The sequence below is a fragment of the Chiloscyllium punctatum genome, chromosome 6 (genome assembly GCF_047496795.1).
Source record: "Chiloscyllium punctatum isolate Juve2018m chromosome 6, sChiPun1.3, whole genome shotgun sequence".
In the NCBI taxonomy this organism is placed as follows: Eukaryota; Metazoa; Chordata; class Chondrichthyes; order Orectolobiformes; family Hemiscylliidae; genus Chiloscyllium; species Chiloscyllium punctatum.
Window position 1 is genome coordinate 81,285,971 of NC_092744.1, and position 18,971 is coordinate 81,304,941.

The 18,971-nt window shown below is 44.5% G+C and overlaps 1 protein-coding gene across 8 annotated transcripts in view; it reads right to left on the reverse strand.

Moving 5' to 3' along the window:
- The window catches only part of dzip1l (DAZ interacting zinc finger protein 1-like), a 197,929-nt gene that overhangs the window by 19,589 nt on the left and 159,369 nt on the right, over positions 1-18,971 (reverse strand). For 7 of the 8 annotated variants that reach the window (XM_072573077.1, XM_072573075.1, XM_072573074.1 and 4 more), the window contains one exon: positions 1,275-5,379. The exons of the other annotated variant lie outside the window; for it this stretch is intronic. In XM_072573077.1, the coding sequence (XP_072429178.1) occupies positions 5,288-5,379 (92 nt within the window). In that variant the 3' untranslated portion in view covers positions 1,275-5,287. Of the gene's footprint in view, positions 1-1,274; positions 5,380-18,971 lie in introns of those variants that run through there. 8 annotated transcript variants of the gene reach the window in all.

Below are 18,971 nucleotides of genomic sequence, written 5' to 3' on the forward strand. Positions count from 1 at the left end.
GTGGAGGCTGGTACAATTACAGCATTAAAAAGGCATCTGGATGGGTATATGAATAGAAAGGGTTTGGAGGGATATGGCAAACTAGATTGGGTTAGGATATCTGGTTGGCATGGATGAGTTGGATCGAAGGGTCTATTTCTGTGCTGCACATCTCTATGACTCTATGACTGTAATCGCTGACCTCTGCACTCTCAGTGCCCGCCTCTCAAGCAACTTCTCATTTTTGGTCGCCTCTCCCAAACCACTTCAAAACAATTAGCTTCCAGACATCCCATTTCTCCATGAAAATCCTCCCTAAAGCCTACCACAATGACTTGCTCCCAAGACCTCCTTACATGCTTCAGTGATATTGTGGTTCTGTTCGCCGAGCTGGGAATTTGTCTTGCAAACATTTCGTCCCCTGTCTAGGTGACATCCTCAGTGCTTGGGAGCCTCCTGTGAAGCGCTTCTGTGCTGTTTCCTCCGGCATTTATAGTGGCCTGTCTCTGCCGCTTCCGGTTGTCAGTTCGAGCTGTCCACTGTAGTGGCCGGTATATTGGGTCCAGGTGGATGTGTTTGTTGATAGAGTCTGTGGATGAGTGCCATGCCTCTAGGAATTCCCTGGCTGTTCTCTGTTTGGCTTGCCCTATATGGTAGTGTTGTCCCAGTCGAATTCATGTTACCATTATAGGGCAAGCCAAACAGAGAACAGCCAGGGAATTCCTAGAGGCATGGCACTCATCCACAGACTCTATCAACAAACACATCGACCTGGACCCAATATACCGGCCACTACAGCGGACAGCTGGAACTGACAACCGGAAGCGGCAGAGACAGGCCACTATAAATGCCGGAGGAAACAGCACAGAAGCGCTTCACAGGAAGCTCCCAAGCACTGTGGATGTCACCTAGACAGGGGATGAAACGTTTGCAAGACAAATTCCCAGCTCGGCGAACAGAACCACAACAACGAGCACCCGAGCTACAAATCTTTTACCAAACTTTGATGCTTCAGTGATTTTTAAAACTTCTTCGATCGCATTCCTGTGAAACACTTTGGGACCTTTGCTATGTTAAAGGTGCCTTAGACATGCAAGGTGTCTAATTCCATATTAGTTGGACCTGCTTGGATAGGATTGATCATAGCAGGAGTGATCATTCCTTCGTGGTTAAAATTTGTCCATCAGAAAACAAATGACTTGAGGCAAGGGGAGTCTGGAATGCGATAAACACAAAACTTTATTTTATTAAAGATTCATTCACAAAAAAATCAAAATTGAACTTTTGCTCAAAAATGCAAAAATGCAAGTTGCAATATATCAGATACAAAGATGCCCTGTAAAACATATGACATATAAAATTAACATGAAATGAATAACTAAAATAATTCAGGTGCTAAAATAGAACTTACAAGCTAAAGCTCACTTCTAGAATATCAGGAATGACCAATAGGTTGCACTTTTTGGAGGGGGTGGAGTTTCTTCCTCCATCACTGGTACACACACACACGCATCCGCACACGCACGCACACACATATGCACACACACACACGCGCACACACACACACACACACACACACACGATAACATGGCTGTTTGACTGGACAGGGCACTGAGACCATATGATTCTCAGCGATAATTCACTGAAGTTTGCATCACAGGTAAACAGAGTGGTTCAGAAGGCATTTAGCACAGTTGCCTTCATTGCTCAGTCCTTTGAGTATAGGAGTTCAGACGCCATATTGAGATTGTACAGGACATTGGTGAGGCCTCTTCTGGAGTAGTGTGTCCAGTTCTGGTTGCTCTGTTATAGGAAAGATATTATTAAACTGGAGAGGGTGCAGAAAAGAGTTACTATGTTGTTGCTGGGAAAGGAGAGTTTGTGAAATAAGGGAACTTGACAGGGTAGAATCTGAGAGGTTGTTATGTGAGGGCAAATCCCATGTATGGAGGGACTGCCTTACGAAAAGAGGTGAGTAGGTTGAGCCTGTAACTGTTGGAGTTACCAGAAAATAAGAGGTGACCTTACCAAAACATGTAAGATTCTCAGGGAACCTGATAGTAGATGTTGAGAGGTTGTTTCCACTTGTGGGAGAGTCTCAGACCAGAGGGCATAATCTCTGAGTAACGGTTCGCCCATTTGAGACAGGGATAAGGAGATATTTCTTCTCTCAATGGGTGGGCAATCAGTGGAATTCTTTCCTGCAGAGGTCTGACAAGACCAGGTCACTAACTATATTCAAGGGTGAGACAGAAAGATTTTTTAATCAGTAAAGGATTCGAGGCTAAAGGGAGAAAGGTAGGAACGTGGAGTTGAGAATGATGGTCTATTTCTGCTGCTATATCTTATGGTTTTATGGTGGAAGATGGGCCGATAAGAGAGATAGACTCACAGGGCTGCAGGAATAGTACAGAGAATGGGATTGAGTGGACTGTTCTACAGAGAGCTGGTATAGACTAGATGGACCAATTGGGTCCTAATGACTCCATGAAACCTCCAGTAATCTCTCCCTCAGTGTTAGTCTAAAGAAATGAACAACTAATCTCCTAGACAAACAAGACAGGAGTGGAGTCATTGGCCCTTTTGAAAAGTCCCTCAATTTAGCATAAACACATGAGTTTATTAGTTAGAACTGAACTGGAGCTGAGGATAATTGGTTGTGCACATGGCAGTCACTTACTAACCAGTACGTGAACAAAGGATCTGTTCATTTTCCATTTGGGAAGGGGAGGTTGGATGCCACAAGGATCAGAGTTCATGTGGCCAATAGTAGAAAGGCCCAACGGCCTGGCAGGAAGAGGTCATGAGGTCAAACCATCTGGAAGGCAGATCAAGCAGAACTGCCAAGCCTACTGTCACACAGTACAACAGAAAGCTGGATTAACAACTTATTCTACTTTCATTACCCTCTCCCACCACACTGAAACTGGGAGTCGGGAATACTGCCTGGGAATCTCCAACAAGAGAAACAAAAAAATAATCAAAGTCTGAATGGTAAATCTCTTTTGGCCTCTCAGCAACCAGGGATGAGAATCTTGGGCTGATGTAAATGAATGACAGAGGGCAGGGGGGAGGCGAGAGAACAAGAGAGAGAGTGCACTTGAATCTTTAGCGAGTGGCAGCTACCACCCTGGCAGGCGGTGTAATAGATCTGCTGTGGTCAAATGGAATCGTGCAGGCAGGTCAATGGGCTGAATGGCCGTCTCTTGTTTCAACCTTCCTGAAATCAGTGTGAGGATGGACAAAAATATCTGCAGCACTGAATTCAGGTCAAATGAGGATCATCAAAACAGCCGATAGTTCACCATAGCAAAGATGTCAACTCCTCAGCGTTCATGGCTTGGAAATTATGAGCAAGAGAAGGAACATTCAGATGGAAATTTTTCTTTTGAAATGCTCCAGGTGTCTTAAAGGAAGAAAGGGAAGGTAGAGAATGAGAGGTACAGGGAGGGAATTCCAGAATTCAGGCTCCGATAGCTAAAGGTGAAGACAATTATAATCGGAGATGTTCAACAGTCAGAGGAAGAGAATTATAGAATGAGATTCCAGGGAATATTAGCAAGTTTTTAGAAGATTTGTAGCTCGGGTTGGGGTTCTGGATGTAGGTTTGCTCGCTGAAAAGAAAATGAACCTTCCAGTTCAGTGAATAAACCTACGTCCAGATCTTGATGGAGAGACTGTGGTTTCAAGAGACAAGCAAAGGTTTGTCTTCTGTGTGAGAGAGAGGACATTATTTGGAAATGAGGAGAGGTCAGGATTGGGAATTTGAGGTCAATCAAAAAGAATTAGAATTAGAACCAGCTTTATTGTCACATGTACTCAGATGGGTAGCATGAAAAGTTTACAAGTCATCACTTATGGCACCATCTCAGGTAGCAAGGTCCTAGGAATGTATTCTTAAGAACGAATTCTCAGGGGAAAAATAAAGTAGAAAAATAGAGAAATAAGAAGCCTAGCAATAAATTGGGCGAATTCAGAATAGCAGTCCTTCCAACCCAAACTGCACCAGGCTTCACCTCAAGGCTGGGAGTCCACGTTGGCTTTCACCCTAGACATTGCCAGCCAATTCTGCCCAAGGATGGGAGGTTATCAGAGAAAGAAAAGAAATGCGAAAAGACAGAGAAAAGAAACAGACGGAGTGGACGAGCTCTGACTCAGGAGTCTTACTCCACCGCCATGTTAGATGGACTTGTCGGGATTGTCCATTTTCCTAAAACTTCTGTGCATTTAGTGCCCAGAATTCCAGAAGGGATGCTCTACCAAACATCGGTATAGTCCCTGGATGTGCAACACGCAGGGGGCCTGACTAACATCCTGCTGAGGCAAGGATCAGGAAAACCCCATCTTACATTCAGCGTCAAGCATTGTGCAACAACCAAACACTGTGCGGAGAAGACTCCAAACTATCCTCCAAAATGGTGCGCTATCAGACAGCAGTCATCCAGACAGACAGCAAGAGATATCCTTCTCTTTGGAGAGTGCGAGGGGTAAAGACAGTAGGATTGCCAACTCTCCAGGGTTAAAGATTGTTCTCCAGTAATTAAATTCTAAAATTCAGGATACAGCTGAGCATTAAAAAGTGATTATCCTCCCCCACAGTGATACTTCAAAAGTACTTCTTTGGCTATGAGTCACTTTGGCTCATCCGATGGCTGTGGTACGGTGGCTCAGTTGTTATTAGCACTGCTGTTACACAGTGCCAGGGACCTGGGCTCAAATCTACCTTCTGGTGACTGTCTCTAAGGAGTTTGCTCATTCTCCTCTGTGTGAGTGTCACCCCCTAGTCCAAAGATGTGCAGGTTAGGTGGCCTGGCTATGGGAAATGCAGGGATTTAAGTGGGATGCTCTTTAGAGGGTCAGCATGGGCTGAATGGCCTGCTTTCCACACTGTAGAGATTCGATAAATGCAAACAGCATTTTACTTTTATCACTTCTTTTCAAAATTTGTGGTTCCTAGCGACAGAAATGTGGGGAATGGGTTAAAAGGTCGGATTTATTTGACTGACGGTGAAGAATAGTAATGGCATCAGCTTGACTCCCAATTGGCACAGGAAGGCAGTGCCCTGTGAGGATGGTGAAAGTGTGGAAGAGGGGCACTTGAAAGTTAGGGGACCCTTGAAGAGACACCAGGAACTCCCTTCAACCAGTGCCAGTAAAATGGGCAAGTCAGGTTAGTAGACAAGCTCACAATGCAGCATCTCCACATAAAAGCCCCCATCATTATTCCCCAGGTACAGAGGAACCCTCCAGCAGTGAAGCTGAACCAGCCCGAAATGGTTCTATCGATCGAAGCAGGAACCACTGGTGCTCATGGGAAGTTGAACTCTGAGTCACTGATGTCTGTTACCGTGGCAAAGCTGCTGCTCTTCAGTGACATCACGGTGCCAGCTTCCTTCAACCCTGAAACGAGAGACAAGCTAGTTCAATGTTCTTGCCTCTTATACACAATCCTGCCCTGCACTTACTGGCTACTGTCTGCCACATGTGGTTGAACTAAAGTAAATGGCCAGTACACCCTATTCACATCTCAGCACTGGGACTTTCCTTCCCCATCTAGGATCATCACACAATCCCCTAACTATCCCCTAGCTTACCTGACCTGCTCAACTGTATGCTGCAGATCGATCTTTATGGTTTTGCCAGTTCACATTCAAATCCAACCTGAAACCCGTTGTAAACCTATGACTGAAGATCCCCAATACTGCAGACAACCAAACCCGCATTTCTCACTCCCTCACCAGCGCAGAAGAGGCTATGTTGTACAGCAATGTTACTCGACTCTGAAGCAATTTGTAGGTGATGTTCACTTGAAGCTACCACACAGAACAGCAGATGGAGCTGCAGGCTATGAGACGAAGGAGGAGAAACATAAAACGTTATACAAGTACCTTCTGTTGTACCCTAGTTTGCTAGTAGCAGTTTCAAAGTCCTATGAACTCATTTTGGTAATGAGGATAAAGCGAACTTATTAATTTTTTCTGGAGAGTTTGCAGAGAAATCTAAAGGCAATATTTCCAGTTTAAAGTGACGCTTTTATAAACCCTTTATTCCTGGAGCGTCAGAGGCTGAGGGGTGACCTTATAGAGGTTTACAAAATCATGAGGGGCATGGATAGGGTAAATAGGCAAAGTCTTTTCCCTGTGGTTGGGGAATTCAGAACTAGAGGGCGTAGGTTTAGGGTGAGAGGGGAAAGATATAACAGACCTAAGGGGCAACTTTTTCATGCAGAGGGTGGTACGTGTATGGAATGAGCTGCCAGAGGATGTGGTGGGGGCTGGTACAATTGCAACATTTAAGAGGCATCTGGATGGGTATATGAACAGGAAGGGTTTGGAGGGATAGGGGCCGGGTGCTGGCAGGTGGGAGTGGATTGGGTTAGGATATCTGGTCGGCATGGACAGGTTGGACTGAAGGGTCTGTATCCATGCTGTACATCTCTATGACTCTAAGTACCTCATGCACTCCCCACCCCCACCTCCGCGCCCCCACCCCTTCCCTGCCTCCCCCCACGCCATTTATTCCTGCAGCTCATCCATGTAGAATCACAACCCATACCCCAGCAAGTGTAGACCGAAACATCTCCCCTCGGAAACCGAGAAGAGCAACCAACATTTCCACCACCGTGTAGAAACAGCCAAACTCTGGCATCTTTGGGATTGAATAGAGTAGCCCTGATAAACTAAACAGTAAACACATCAAATGTTCGATAGTGTGAGCTATAAGGTGGCACACCCCGTGCAGCATGACTGGCCAACCTTCCGGGTTTGGGCTATAGTTTGTCAGTGCAGAAATTCTTGTGAATACAAAATAACAGCCAATAAATTCTCCAACACAAACAAAAGGACATTTTTACTCAGCAAACGCCATTCACTTCACATCAATCTCCTCCCCTTCACTCACAATCACTTGAATCACAATTGCTTGGTGCTTTTAGGTCCTCCATCGGTCCTAATTTCTTTTGGTTTCGAAGAGACAATTAATCTCATTTAACTGTTCGGACCCTGCTAGTTTCAAAAGGCTTAATACTTTAGTGAGTATTTCATCCATCAGTTAAAATGGAGGAGGTTTACATAATCAGTGTCTGATAATATCAGATCACTTCTGATTGAAGATAGCGAAGCTCTGGGAAATAAAAAGTGAGCAGATATTTGATGCTGCATCCCAAGGATGACCTTATAGAGGTTTATAAAATCATGAGGGGCCTGGATAGGGTAAATAGACAAAGTATTTTCCCTGAGATCGGGAGTCCAGAACTAGAGGGTATAGGTTTAGGGTGAGAGGGGAAAGATTTAAAAGGGACCTAAGGGGCAACATTTTCACGCAGAGGGTGGTGTGTGTATGGAATGAGCTGCCAGAGGAAGTGGTGGAGGCAGCTGGCTGGTTATATGAATAGGAAGGGTTTATAGGGATTTGGGCCAAACGCTGACAACTGGGACTAGATTTATTTGGGACATCCGGTTTGCATGGACAAGTTGGACCGAAAGGTCTGTTGTACATCTTTATGACTCTATGACATGAGGAAAATATCTTGAATTCCTTTTTACCCATTCCGCCTAGGCCCAGTTGACAGCCTAAGACCAGAAGGCTGCAGATATACCCTCCTGCCCCCAATACAAATCTTCAAACAGGAGGAGTAGGCCATTCAGCCCCTCAGGCTTGCTCCACCATTCAAGATGTTGAACTTCAACTCCACTTCCTTTCTTGCTCCCCATATCCCTCGATTCCCTGAGAGATAATAAATCTATCACAGCATTAAATATATTCAATGATAGAGACTTCATAAAGTGAATTACAAGCATACAAGTCTCTCTCTCTCTCTCTCTCTGAAGAGCAGTCTGCAACAACTAGGACTTAAAGCAGCAACACGTGATTGCTCTCAAACACACCCAGTTGTGATCGTCCAGCACCTCACAGTTACATCCCTTTCTGACGAGGTTGAACTAAGAAAACCTTCCCTTCAAACATCAATTTTAATAATGGGCGGGACGTTGCCGATTTTGAGTTTGGAGGGAAGGTGGTTGAGGTCCATGTGGGTGGTGGGAGAGTGACACTTCCCACTTGTGGGGTGGGGGCAGGGTCTTAGGGAAGGAGGGGGGATGCAGACATCTAAACCCCAAGCAGTTCTGGGAGTTTCACATCACTTCCCTCTCCCTCAGAGCTCAATGGCAACTTCAGTTCCAGTTTGGGAGAAGGAAGGATTTGGGCATGCCCAATGCAGAGCCAAACCAAAGGTATTAGCATTCCCCACAGGCCCCTGCAGATAATCAAGGCATGTATTTATGTTGGCCTTGTTGGCCTGAAGAAGGGCTGATGCCCGAAACGTCGATTCTCCTGTTCCTTGGATGCTGCCTGACCTGCTGCGCTTTTCCAGCAACACATTTTCAGCTTGTGAGAAATGCCCATTGCCAATGGGGGAGCAAGTCTGGTCATTGGTGCATCAAGGTTATACATGCATCATGGATCGTAATGAACGCATCATAACTAGTCTTCCAGCTGAAACAGGGCTGTGCTGGTGGTTCAGTGGTTAGCACTACTGCCTCATGGCACCAGGAGCAGTCTCCCCTTGGGTAACTGCGTGGAGTTTGTACATTCTCCCGGTGTCTGCATGCGTTTTCTCTGAGTGCTCCAGTTTCCTCCCACAGTCCAAAGGTGCGCAGGTTAGATGGATTTACCATGCTAAATTACCCAAAGTGTGCAGGGATGTGCAAGTTAAGTGAATTAGCCATGCGAAATGTAGGGTGACAGGGATAGGTAGTCTGGGTGGCGAAGGGTGTGGTGCTGGAAAAGCACAGCCAAGGAGCTAGAGAGTCGATGTTTCGAGCATGACTTCTTCATCAGTCTTCAGCGGGGTAATGTGGACTCAATGGGCCGAATGGCCTGCTTCCACACACAGTACGGATTCTATGATGGAATAGACTCAACATAGCAGCAACGAGCAAAGAGGAAGAGGAATGTGTCACTGCAATTTTCAGGACAATACAGTACCCATCCTACTGGGCCAACAAAATTGGAACCATTATATTTAATAAGAACAAAGATGTTTCTACACATATAATAGAAGCCAAACCTAAATCATTCCACAGTAAACGTGGAATATTCCAAGATCTGGAGGCAACCACCTGGAAGCCAGGCCCAGAGTTTCTGTTCCAAAGATGGAGCAAGAATAAACATTTCTGATCATTATTTGTTCATTACTTCCAGCAGGCAGACATGATATCAGATTGGTTCTCCATGGCAACATTTAATTCTCTTGGTTTGATTTGTCAGACAGAAAAGACAAATATGTTGTCAGAGTTTCCACTACAGCTCTTGCTAATACAGTCCTTAATATCTGGCCTTTCAACTTAATCCAAATCCTTCTTTTCTCAGGAACCTAATTTTCATAAATTGAGAGAATGAGAGTCTTGGTCCTCAGATTTTCTGTATGGTTCTGACATTGCCTCAACAAAAGGCATCATATTGAAGGGCTAATTTCATATCTCTCTCCTCAGTTCAGTTAATCATTAACCCAGATTAGTTTAACCCACGTGACCAAGTGATCTTCAGGTAAACTCACCATATAAACCTCGATCTGCCCATTAATAATAAGAATTAATCTGCATGAATATAACACATTCCATGGTCTCAGCGAAGCCCACTTTGCAGTCTCTTTTTTCAATTCACTCGTGGTACATTGGCATGCTGGCTGGGCCAACATTCATTGCCCATCCCTACTTGCTCTCGGCAAGGTGATGGTGAGTTGTCTTTTTTTTTAGATTAGATTAGATTACTTACAGTGTGGAAACAGGCCCTTCGGCCCAACAAGTCCACACTGCCCCGCCGAAGCGCAACCCACCCATACCCCTACATCTACCCCTTACCTAACACTAAGGGCAATTTAGCATGGCCAATTCACCTGACCGGCACATCTTTGGAGTGTGGGAGGAAACCGGAGCACCCGGAGGAAACCCACGCAGACACGGGGAGAATGTGCAAACTCCACACAGAGAGTCGCCTGAGGCGGGAATTGAACCCGGGTCTCTGGCGCTGTGAGGCAGCAGTGCTAACCACTGTGCCACCATTGTCTTCTTAAACAATGACAGTCTAACTGGTGTAGGTAGACCCTGTTAGGGAGAAAGTTCCAGGATTTTGACCCAGCCAGAGTGAAGGAATGGTGCTACGTTTCCAAGTCAGGCTGGTGAATGGCTTGGAGGGAAAGTTGCAGGTGGTGGTGTTCCCAAGTATCAGCTGCCCTTGTCCTTCCAGATGGAAATAGTCATGGATTGGGAAGATGCTTTCTAAGGAGCCTTGGTGAATCTAAATTAATGTGGTCCTTTGTTGTAATGCAGCAACCAATTTTGCACACACAAACTCCCAAAAACAACATTGAATAAATCATTTTTTTTTAACGGTAACAATTGACGAGAACATCAGGCGCACTTGATTTGCTCTTCAAATAATAGCCATGAGAACAGACAGGTTCTCAATTCCAAATCTCATTCAAAAAATAGAACGTCCATCTGTGCAGCATTCCCTCAGCTGCAAAGAATCGTCAGGCCTCCAGAATGGGCAATGAATACACAATCTTCCGACTCAGAGTTAGGAGCTCCAGCTGACAATCAATATCTTTCACAGAAACGTAGAAAATAAGTGCAGGAGTAGGGCGTTCAGCCCTTCAATATGATCACCACCATTCAATATGATCACGGCTGATAATGCAATCTCAGTATCCCATTCCCGCTTTGTCTCCATATCCCCTTGATCCTTTACCTGCAAGTGCCATGTCCAGCTCCCCCTTGAATATATCTAACAAACCAATCCTAACAGCTTTCTGTGAGAGAGAATTCCACAGGCTCACACCTCTCTGAGTAAAGAATTGTTCCTCATTTAAGTCCTGAATGGCTTACGCCTCACTCTTAGACTGAGGGTGCTGTCTTGCAAAGGGAGAGCGCCGCTCCTTAGGTTGCAGGAGTCAGACGTACCACAGCATTAAGAAAGGACCACCTTCCTGACAAACTGAACAGAGGTGATCGTAGGGCCATGATATCCTGGTGCTACCAGCTGCAGTCCTTTAGTTTAAACATTAGGATTTGTAAGGAAGAACTGGACAACATTCAATATTGTTTGGTATTGTTACGGATACGAACTCAATACCTCTTGCGCTATGGTTCATGAAATTTGTATTATGTGCCTAAGTGAGAGAGAGAGAGAGAGATGGCTCTCTGAATTTTTTTTTCACTTGGTCAATCCCCTATGACTTTGGACAGAGTTACAGAAAATCCCATTGCAATAAGGGATTGGACTAACGGAATCCCATTACCCCGAATAAAAAAGTTATAGTGACAAACAGAAATAGATAACAGAGAATGCTGGAGATACTCAGCAGGTGTGGCAGCATCTGTGAAGCTAGGACAGAGTTAACCTTTCAAGTCTGGTATGACGGCTGCCTCAGAAGAGATACTGAATTTCTACAGAATTTGCTGCTCATCAGAATTATAACTGACTGCATGAGGAAAGACAAGTTAATTTAAATAACGATTATTTATTATTGATTGTCCTGCAGATACTCAACTGGAAATAATCGTTGGTAATATCTATCTGTTGATGTTCAATATGGCATTCCACTCTCAGCTCTTTAACCAGAGCTGTTACACTGAATTTGTTAGCAACACCATGACAACAGCAGGCAAAGCAATGCCAAATAAACGTGTTAAGTCGTTATGCTCTACTATTGCCTTAAGTCAGGAACCAGGTCCAATCTTTTATCGTTATATTGTTTAGTATTGTTACAGCTACGAACTCAATACTTCCTTCTCTATGGTTCATGAAATTTGTATTATGTGACTAAGTGAGAGAGAGAGAGATGGCTCTCTGAATTTTTTTTTCACTTGGTCAATCCCCTATGACTTTGGACAGAGAGTTACAGAAAATCCCATTGCAAAGTTTTACCTTGGGGTTTTCAAAGAAAGATGACAACATGCTCTTGGAAGCGGAAAACGAATAATACGTGCTCTCAGGATAAAATGGAGTTTTGAGTGACTGTACAATGCAATAGTTTTGATACCATATAATCACAAACATTAAATCCAATACACTAAATTCAAAGAAACCATACTGAGCACATACTGACTAACTGCTATACAGTGAAGCAGGCAGATATACTATATACTCAGTGACAACAGTCCCTGAACAAATCAATAAATTAATGGGCTGCTGAACATCAGTCCAAATGAATAAATCAATGTAGCAACAGATACCAGGAAATTCTACAACTGCTGTCACAGTGGGCTTACTATCAAATCAATAAACTACTGGAGGAGCAGGCAGTAGTGAATTAATATATCCTTAGGGAAGCAGACGCATCAATACATCTGTTCCTTGTGGAGTTAGCCAAGTGAATGTTGTTAGCCACTGCACTGAGAAACTCTGTGCTCTCCAGAGAGAAGTATCCTCTGGGACCATCAGAGAGGAAAATGGAGACTCATGATGTGTCGCAAGAATAGGCTCCCTCATCGTTAGCAATGGCTCACTGCCACTGGCAAGAGCACTATGCTGAAAGAACACAGCCTTTACTGAAGAGAAAAGGGACCACGTACTTCAGGTGAAACAGCCAGCCCCATAGCCCATAGATTGTGCAGGTCCTTATAGCATCTTTAGATCTCGCTAAATGCCAGTTTGAATATTATGGCAGTCTGGACTTCACAAATACTTGTCAGATGCCTGAGCTTATTATAACATCCTGAAGGGGCTAATCTGATGAAATATCAGCCTCAAATGGTTCAAAGTCTCTAAACTACGTGAAAGAGTCAATGCAGAGAGGTTGCTTGCCCTTGTGGGAGAGTCTAGGGACTAGCAGTCATAATCTCAAAGTAAGGAGTCACCTATTTCCAACAGAGATTAGGAGGAATTTCTTTTCTATGAAAGTAGTAAATCCGTGGAAATTATTTACCACAAAGAACTACCAAGGTTGGGTCATTATCTACATTCAAGGCTGAGATAGATCTATCGTCAAAAAGTGTGGCGCTGGAAAAGCACGGCAGGTCAGGCAGCATCTGAGAAGCAAGAGAGTCGACGTTTCGAGCATAAGCCCTTCATCAGAATTCAAAAGGCTCAATGAGCCGGGGTGAGTATAGTGGTCACCATGAAGGAGAAGGTGCTGGGAAGGTGAAAGGTCTGAAGGTGAATAAATCACCTGAACCAGATGGACTACACCCCAGGGTTCTGGAGGAGATGGCAGAAGAGATGGCAGAGAAGATTGTGGAGGCATTGGTGGTGACCTTTCAGGGGTCTCTGGAATCACAGAGAGTCCCAGAGGTCTAGAAAATGATTAATGTAACACCCTTGTTTAAGAAAGGAGGGAAGCAGAAGACAGGAAATTATAGGCTGGCTAGCCTGACCTCAATTGTTGGTAAGGTTTTGAGTCCATTATTAAGTGAAAAACTGCAGAGTACTTGGAAGTGCATGATAAAATACAGCTGAGTCATCACAGCTTCATCAAGGGGAGGTCATCCTGACAAATCTGTTCGAATTCTTTGAGAAGGCAATGAGCAAGTTAGTCAAAGGAGAGCCAGAGCAGGTGATCTATTTGGATTTCCAGAAGACTTTTGACAAGGTGTCACACAGAAGGCTGCTACATAAGATAAGAGCCCATAGCATTGGGTGCAAAGTACTGGATGGATAAAGGGTTTGGGTGATTGATAGAAGGTGGACAATAGAGATAAAGGGATCTTTTTCAGGATAACAGCTGGCGATTAGTGGAGTTCTACAGGGATCTACAAGGCTACAGAGAAGGGACAGGTCATATTGAGGAAGTGAGAAGGCTACAGAAAGACTTGGAGAGCCAAGAGAGTGGGCTAAGAAGTGGCAGATGGAATACAATGTGGAAAAGCATGGGGTTATGCACTTTGGTGAGATGAATAGAAGTGTAGACTATTTTCTAAATGGAGAAAGGCTACAGAAATCTGAAGCACAAATGGACTTGGGAGTCTTAGTTCAGGATTCTGTTAAGGTTCACATGAAGATTCAGTTGACAGTTAGGAAGGCAAATGTAATGTTAGCATTTATTTTAAAGGGCTCAAATACAAGAGCAGAGATGAACTTCTGAGGCTGACAAGGCTTTGGTCAGGCTGCATTTGGAATATTGTGAGCAGTTTTGGGCCTTGCATCTAAGGGAGAATGTGCTGACATTGGAGGGGGTCCAGAGGAGGTTTACAAGAATGATCCCAGGGATGAAGAACATAAGACCATAAGAAATTGGAGCAGGAGTAGACCACCTGACTTGTGGAGCCTGTGCCGCCATGCAATAAGATCATAGCTGATCATTTCATGGACTCAGCTCCACTTACCTGCCCGTTCACCATAACCCTTAATTCCTTTACTTGTTATATGAGGAGTGGTTGAGGATTCTGGGTCTATACTCAAAGAGTTTAGAACGACAAGAGGCCAGCATAGACTGGATGTGGAGAAGATGCTTCCACTAGTAGGAGAGACAAAAACCTCGGGGACAGCTTCAAATTACTGCACTTGCCAAGGGCTCTTCTGAATTATAGATGGTTAAGTGTTCATTTGTGGAACAAAATCAGCATGTTTTTACTACTGAACAGCCAAGACTATACAGGGTCTAGTGTTATTGTTGGCACACCTCAGGGGGTGTATGTGCTGCCAACAGGGTGGTGAAAATCTGTATTGATGTGTTCCTCACCCTGGCAAAGAAAGGAGACACCTTCAATGACAGACAGACCATCTTGTATTAAGATCTAAACATCATAGAGGAACATTTGCAGAAGCAAGAGCTCAAGCTGATCCCCACAAAGCAACAGGAATGGCACACGCAGCCTGCAAGTGACCTTCTGTAGCAATACGGTGGAACATGACCCCACTTTGACCTATTCACCATCAATGAACACCTGAAGAAGCTTGCTGCTCAACATAAGACTGTGGTCAAGCTGGTCTCGATATTGGTAAGCACATAAGTGGAGAACATCACCATCAGTGCTTTGAACATCAGCAAGAGTCTTTGTGTACCCTGTAGCAGAGTGGAGTACTGTGCACTGGGATGGATGAGAGGTAACTACACTCAATCTGGAGCTATCCAACTGAACTCTGCAATGCTGTATATTACTGGAACCCTTGAGTTTTCTCCAACACACTGACTGCTTTGATATTGCATACTGTTCTCCTATCCATTTGCTAAGGTGCCACAACCCTCTGGGATGTCCAACAAATCAAGGAAGACAAACATTTCCCCCTCTACCACAACCTCAACCCAAACACCTTTTACGTCGCACAAGCCCTTATCGAACCCTAAATGCTTAATCTTCAACGATGTGATTTCAAGCCAGATGACGTCTTGTACAGCTGAAACGATTCAGAGTCTCAACAACAAACATTCTGTTAAAGACCAGCATGGGTGACCTTCAGCCACATCTGTGCAAACCGTGGAAGACGTGAACCCTTGATGCATAACTGGAGCATTAAGAAGCTCTTCTATGTCACCATGGTTACCCGGAATAGTCAGTGAATCACAATGCCACAATCACAGGACAGATGCATCCCATTCTTCTGGTCCTAATGCAAACATCTGAATGTTTATATAAAATGATCGTTGCTGCTCCATATCTACACCAGCCAGAAGAAAGCAGAGAGATTACGAAAGAATGCTTTCTGGATCTAGTTTTACAGTCGTGCCCTCAACTTCTGGGTTCCCTCGCTAGTGGAAGTAGGTTCTCTGCACCTACCCTAACCAATCTTCCCATTCCTGATGAAGGGCTTATGCCCAAAATGTCGACTCTCCTGCTCCTCGGATGTTGCCTGACCTGCTGTGCTTTTCCAGCACCACACTTTTCGACTCTGACTCTCCAGCACCAGCAGTCATCACTTCTTCTAATCTTCCAGGAGGTCTTGTGTACTAATAGGCAATGCAGCATCCGAGCCGCAGGAAAATCAACGTTTTGGGCAGGAGCCCTTCATCAAGAATGCCCCTAATAGGTAATGCCCCTACCTCAGGGCCAGATGCTCCAAGTTCGAGCTTCACCTGAGGACTGGATAGTCATGGAAGGTGTATCTTGATGTGACTAAACAGGTTGATTGTCATACTCTGACAATCCTATGTCAGGCAGTAAAAACAGAAGAGTTTCCTGATAAACCTGAAATCAGTGATAGCTACAGCACAACAGTCTCACTGATTTAAAAGACTCCACATTCAGGTTACATCCAAATCAGCAGCAAAAATAGGCCACTCAGCCTGTTCCATCATTCAATAAAGTCAGATTTAATCTATGTGTACACTCATTCCATATTCCTACCTACCCCCATAATCTTTTAATCCCCTTCCTAATAAGAGTTCCTTTGCATTAAAAACACTCATTGGCCTCCACCATCTTTTGAGGCAGAGTTCAAAGTCTCACAATCCTCAGAGAAAGAAAATGTCCCTCGTGATCTCATTCAAGAGCAACTCAACTTTAACTGCACACCCCACCCCCGGTTCTGGACTCACATGAGGATATATCCTTTCCATTTGTTCACCTTGTCAGGATCCATGTTGGATCTTACATACTTCAATCAAGTCATCCCTCATTCTTCTGAACTCCAGTGAAAACAAGCCTTGTCTGTCTGGTCTTTCCTCACAGATAACCTCATTCCAGGTGTCAATCTGGCAAACTTCCTCTCAAATATCTCCAACACAGCCTTCCTCAAAAAAAAGAGACCGCAGTCCTCCTCACTATCATCTAGTGCCAAACTTAGGAGACCTGTCTCACAGACTAGTCATGCAACAGCCCGACATAATCAAACTCACGGAATCATACCTTACAGAAAACATCGCAGACACCATCGTTACCATCCCTGGATATGTCCTGTCCCACTGGTAGGACAGACCCAGCAGAGGTGGCGGCACAGTGGTATACAGTCAGGAAGGGTTGCCCTGAGAAATCTCATGGCTTCAGGAAACATCCTGCTGATTATTAAATAATATCCTCCCTCAGCTGGTGATTTGGTACTCCTCCATATTGAACATCACTTGGAGGAAGCGCTGTGGATGGCAAGGGTACAAAGTGTGCTTTAGGTGGGGGATTTCAATGTCCATCACCAAGAGTGGCTCGGCAGCAGCACTACTGTTCGAGCTGGTCCGGAGCTAAAGGACACAGCTGTCAGACTGGGTCCACGGCAGGTGGTGAGGGAACCAACAAAAGGAAAAAAGCATACTTGAGCTTATCCTTACCAATGTGCCAGCTGGAGATGCATCTGTCCTTGACAGTATTGGTAAGAGTGACAACCTTGTGGAGACAAAGCCCTGTCTTCACATTTAGAATACCAACCATTGTGTTGTGTGGCACTATCATCGTGCTAAATGGAACAGACTTTGAACAGATCCAACAACTCAAGACTGGGCATCCATGAGGTGCTGTGAGCCATCAGCAGCAGCAGAATTGTACTCCATCACAATCTGCAACCTCATGGCCCAGCATATTCCCTAGTCAACCATTACTATCAGGCTAGGAGATCAACCCTGTTTCAATGGAGAGTGCGGGAGGGTTCAGAAGCAGCACCAGGCACAGTTAAAATGAAGAGTCCACCAGTGAAGCTATCAAACAGAACTATTTGCATGCCAAACAACAAGCAACAAGTGATAGACAGAGCTAAGCGATACCAAAACTGTTGTCTCTATGGTCCTCAAACATTCATCTGTGTCCAGTTCTGGTCACCCTGTTATAGGAGAAAGTGAAAATTTTCGGGCTTATGTCCAAAACGTTGATTCTCCTGCTCCTCGGATTCTGCCTGACCTACTGTGCTTTTCCAACACTCTCCAATGTAAAAGGAAGGATATTTTTAAGTTGGAGAGGGTTCATAAGAGATTTACCAGGATGTTGCCAGGAATGGAGGGTGAGAGGCTGGATAGGCTGGGACCTTTTTCACTGGAGCGTAGGAGGTTGAGGGGTGACCTTAAAGAGGTTTTTAAAATCTGAGGGGGCAGAGATAAGATTATGCATAGATAAGGCATAGCAAGGGTCTTTTGCCTTGGGTGTGGAAGATCAAAACTAGGGAGCATATTTTTAAGGTGAGAGGAGAGAGATTTTAAAAAAATACAAGGGGCCTTTTGATTTTCCACAGAGAGTGGTTCATGTGTGGTATGAGCCTCCACAGGAAGTGGTGGATGTAGATACAGTTACAACATCTGAAAGACATTTGGATAAGTAGATGAATAGTAGATGCACTCGCAGGTGGGACTAGTCTATGTGGATTATCGTCAACATAGACTGGTTGGACCGAAGGGTCTGTTTCTGTGTTGTATGATTCTATGACTCTAAAATGTTTGGAATAAAGAGTTCGCCTCAGTAATGGTGATCACGACAACTATCAACAGGCGTGTGAAAACCCATGTGGTTCACTAATCTCCTTTGTGGAAGGATACCTGGTCAGAGAGCAATGTGATTGACTCTTAACTGGAGGAGCAATCCACACAGTTCATGGGCAATTAGTAATGGGCAACAAATGTTGGCCAACTCACCGATGCCCACATCACAAGAAATAAAACGACCCACTATAGCAACAACTTCTACATTCTCATCACTGTCTAGGTACAATTTTACTCTCAAATACCTAATTTGATTTCTTGCTGACTATTTATATTAATGGCCTCTGTATTTGTAGTTGTTTATATAAAGAAACCAACTCTCTGTTTGTGCTAGATAAAAATCTTCCAGAATTTTAAATACTTTCATTCAGTCATCACCTTTCCCTTCTCTCTCAAGAGAAAAGAAACCCAGCCTATTCATCCTTTCCTGGCAGATACAACCTCACAGTCCTGGCACTATCTTGAGAATGTTTCATCCTTCCCAATGCTTCTATTGCCTTTTTTATAATATGGCATCTGGGACTGTGAATATACTGCAGAGTATGGGGCTAATGTGGTACAATGATGTAGTGGTGCTGGAAAAGCACAGCAGTTCAGGCAGCATCCGAGGAACAGTAAAATCGACGTTTCGGGCAAAAGCCCTTCATCAGGAATACAGGCA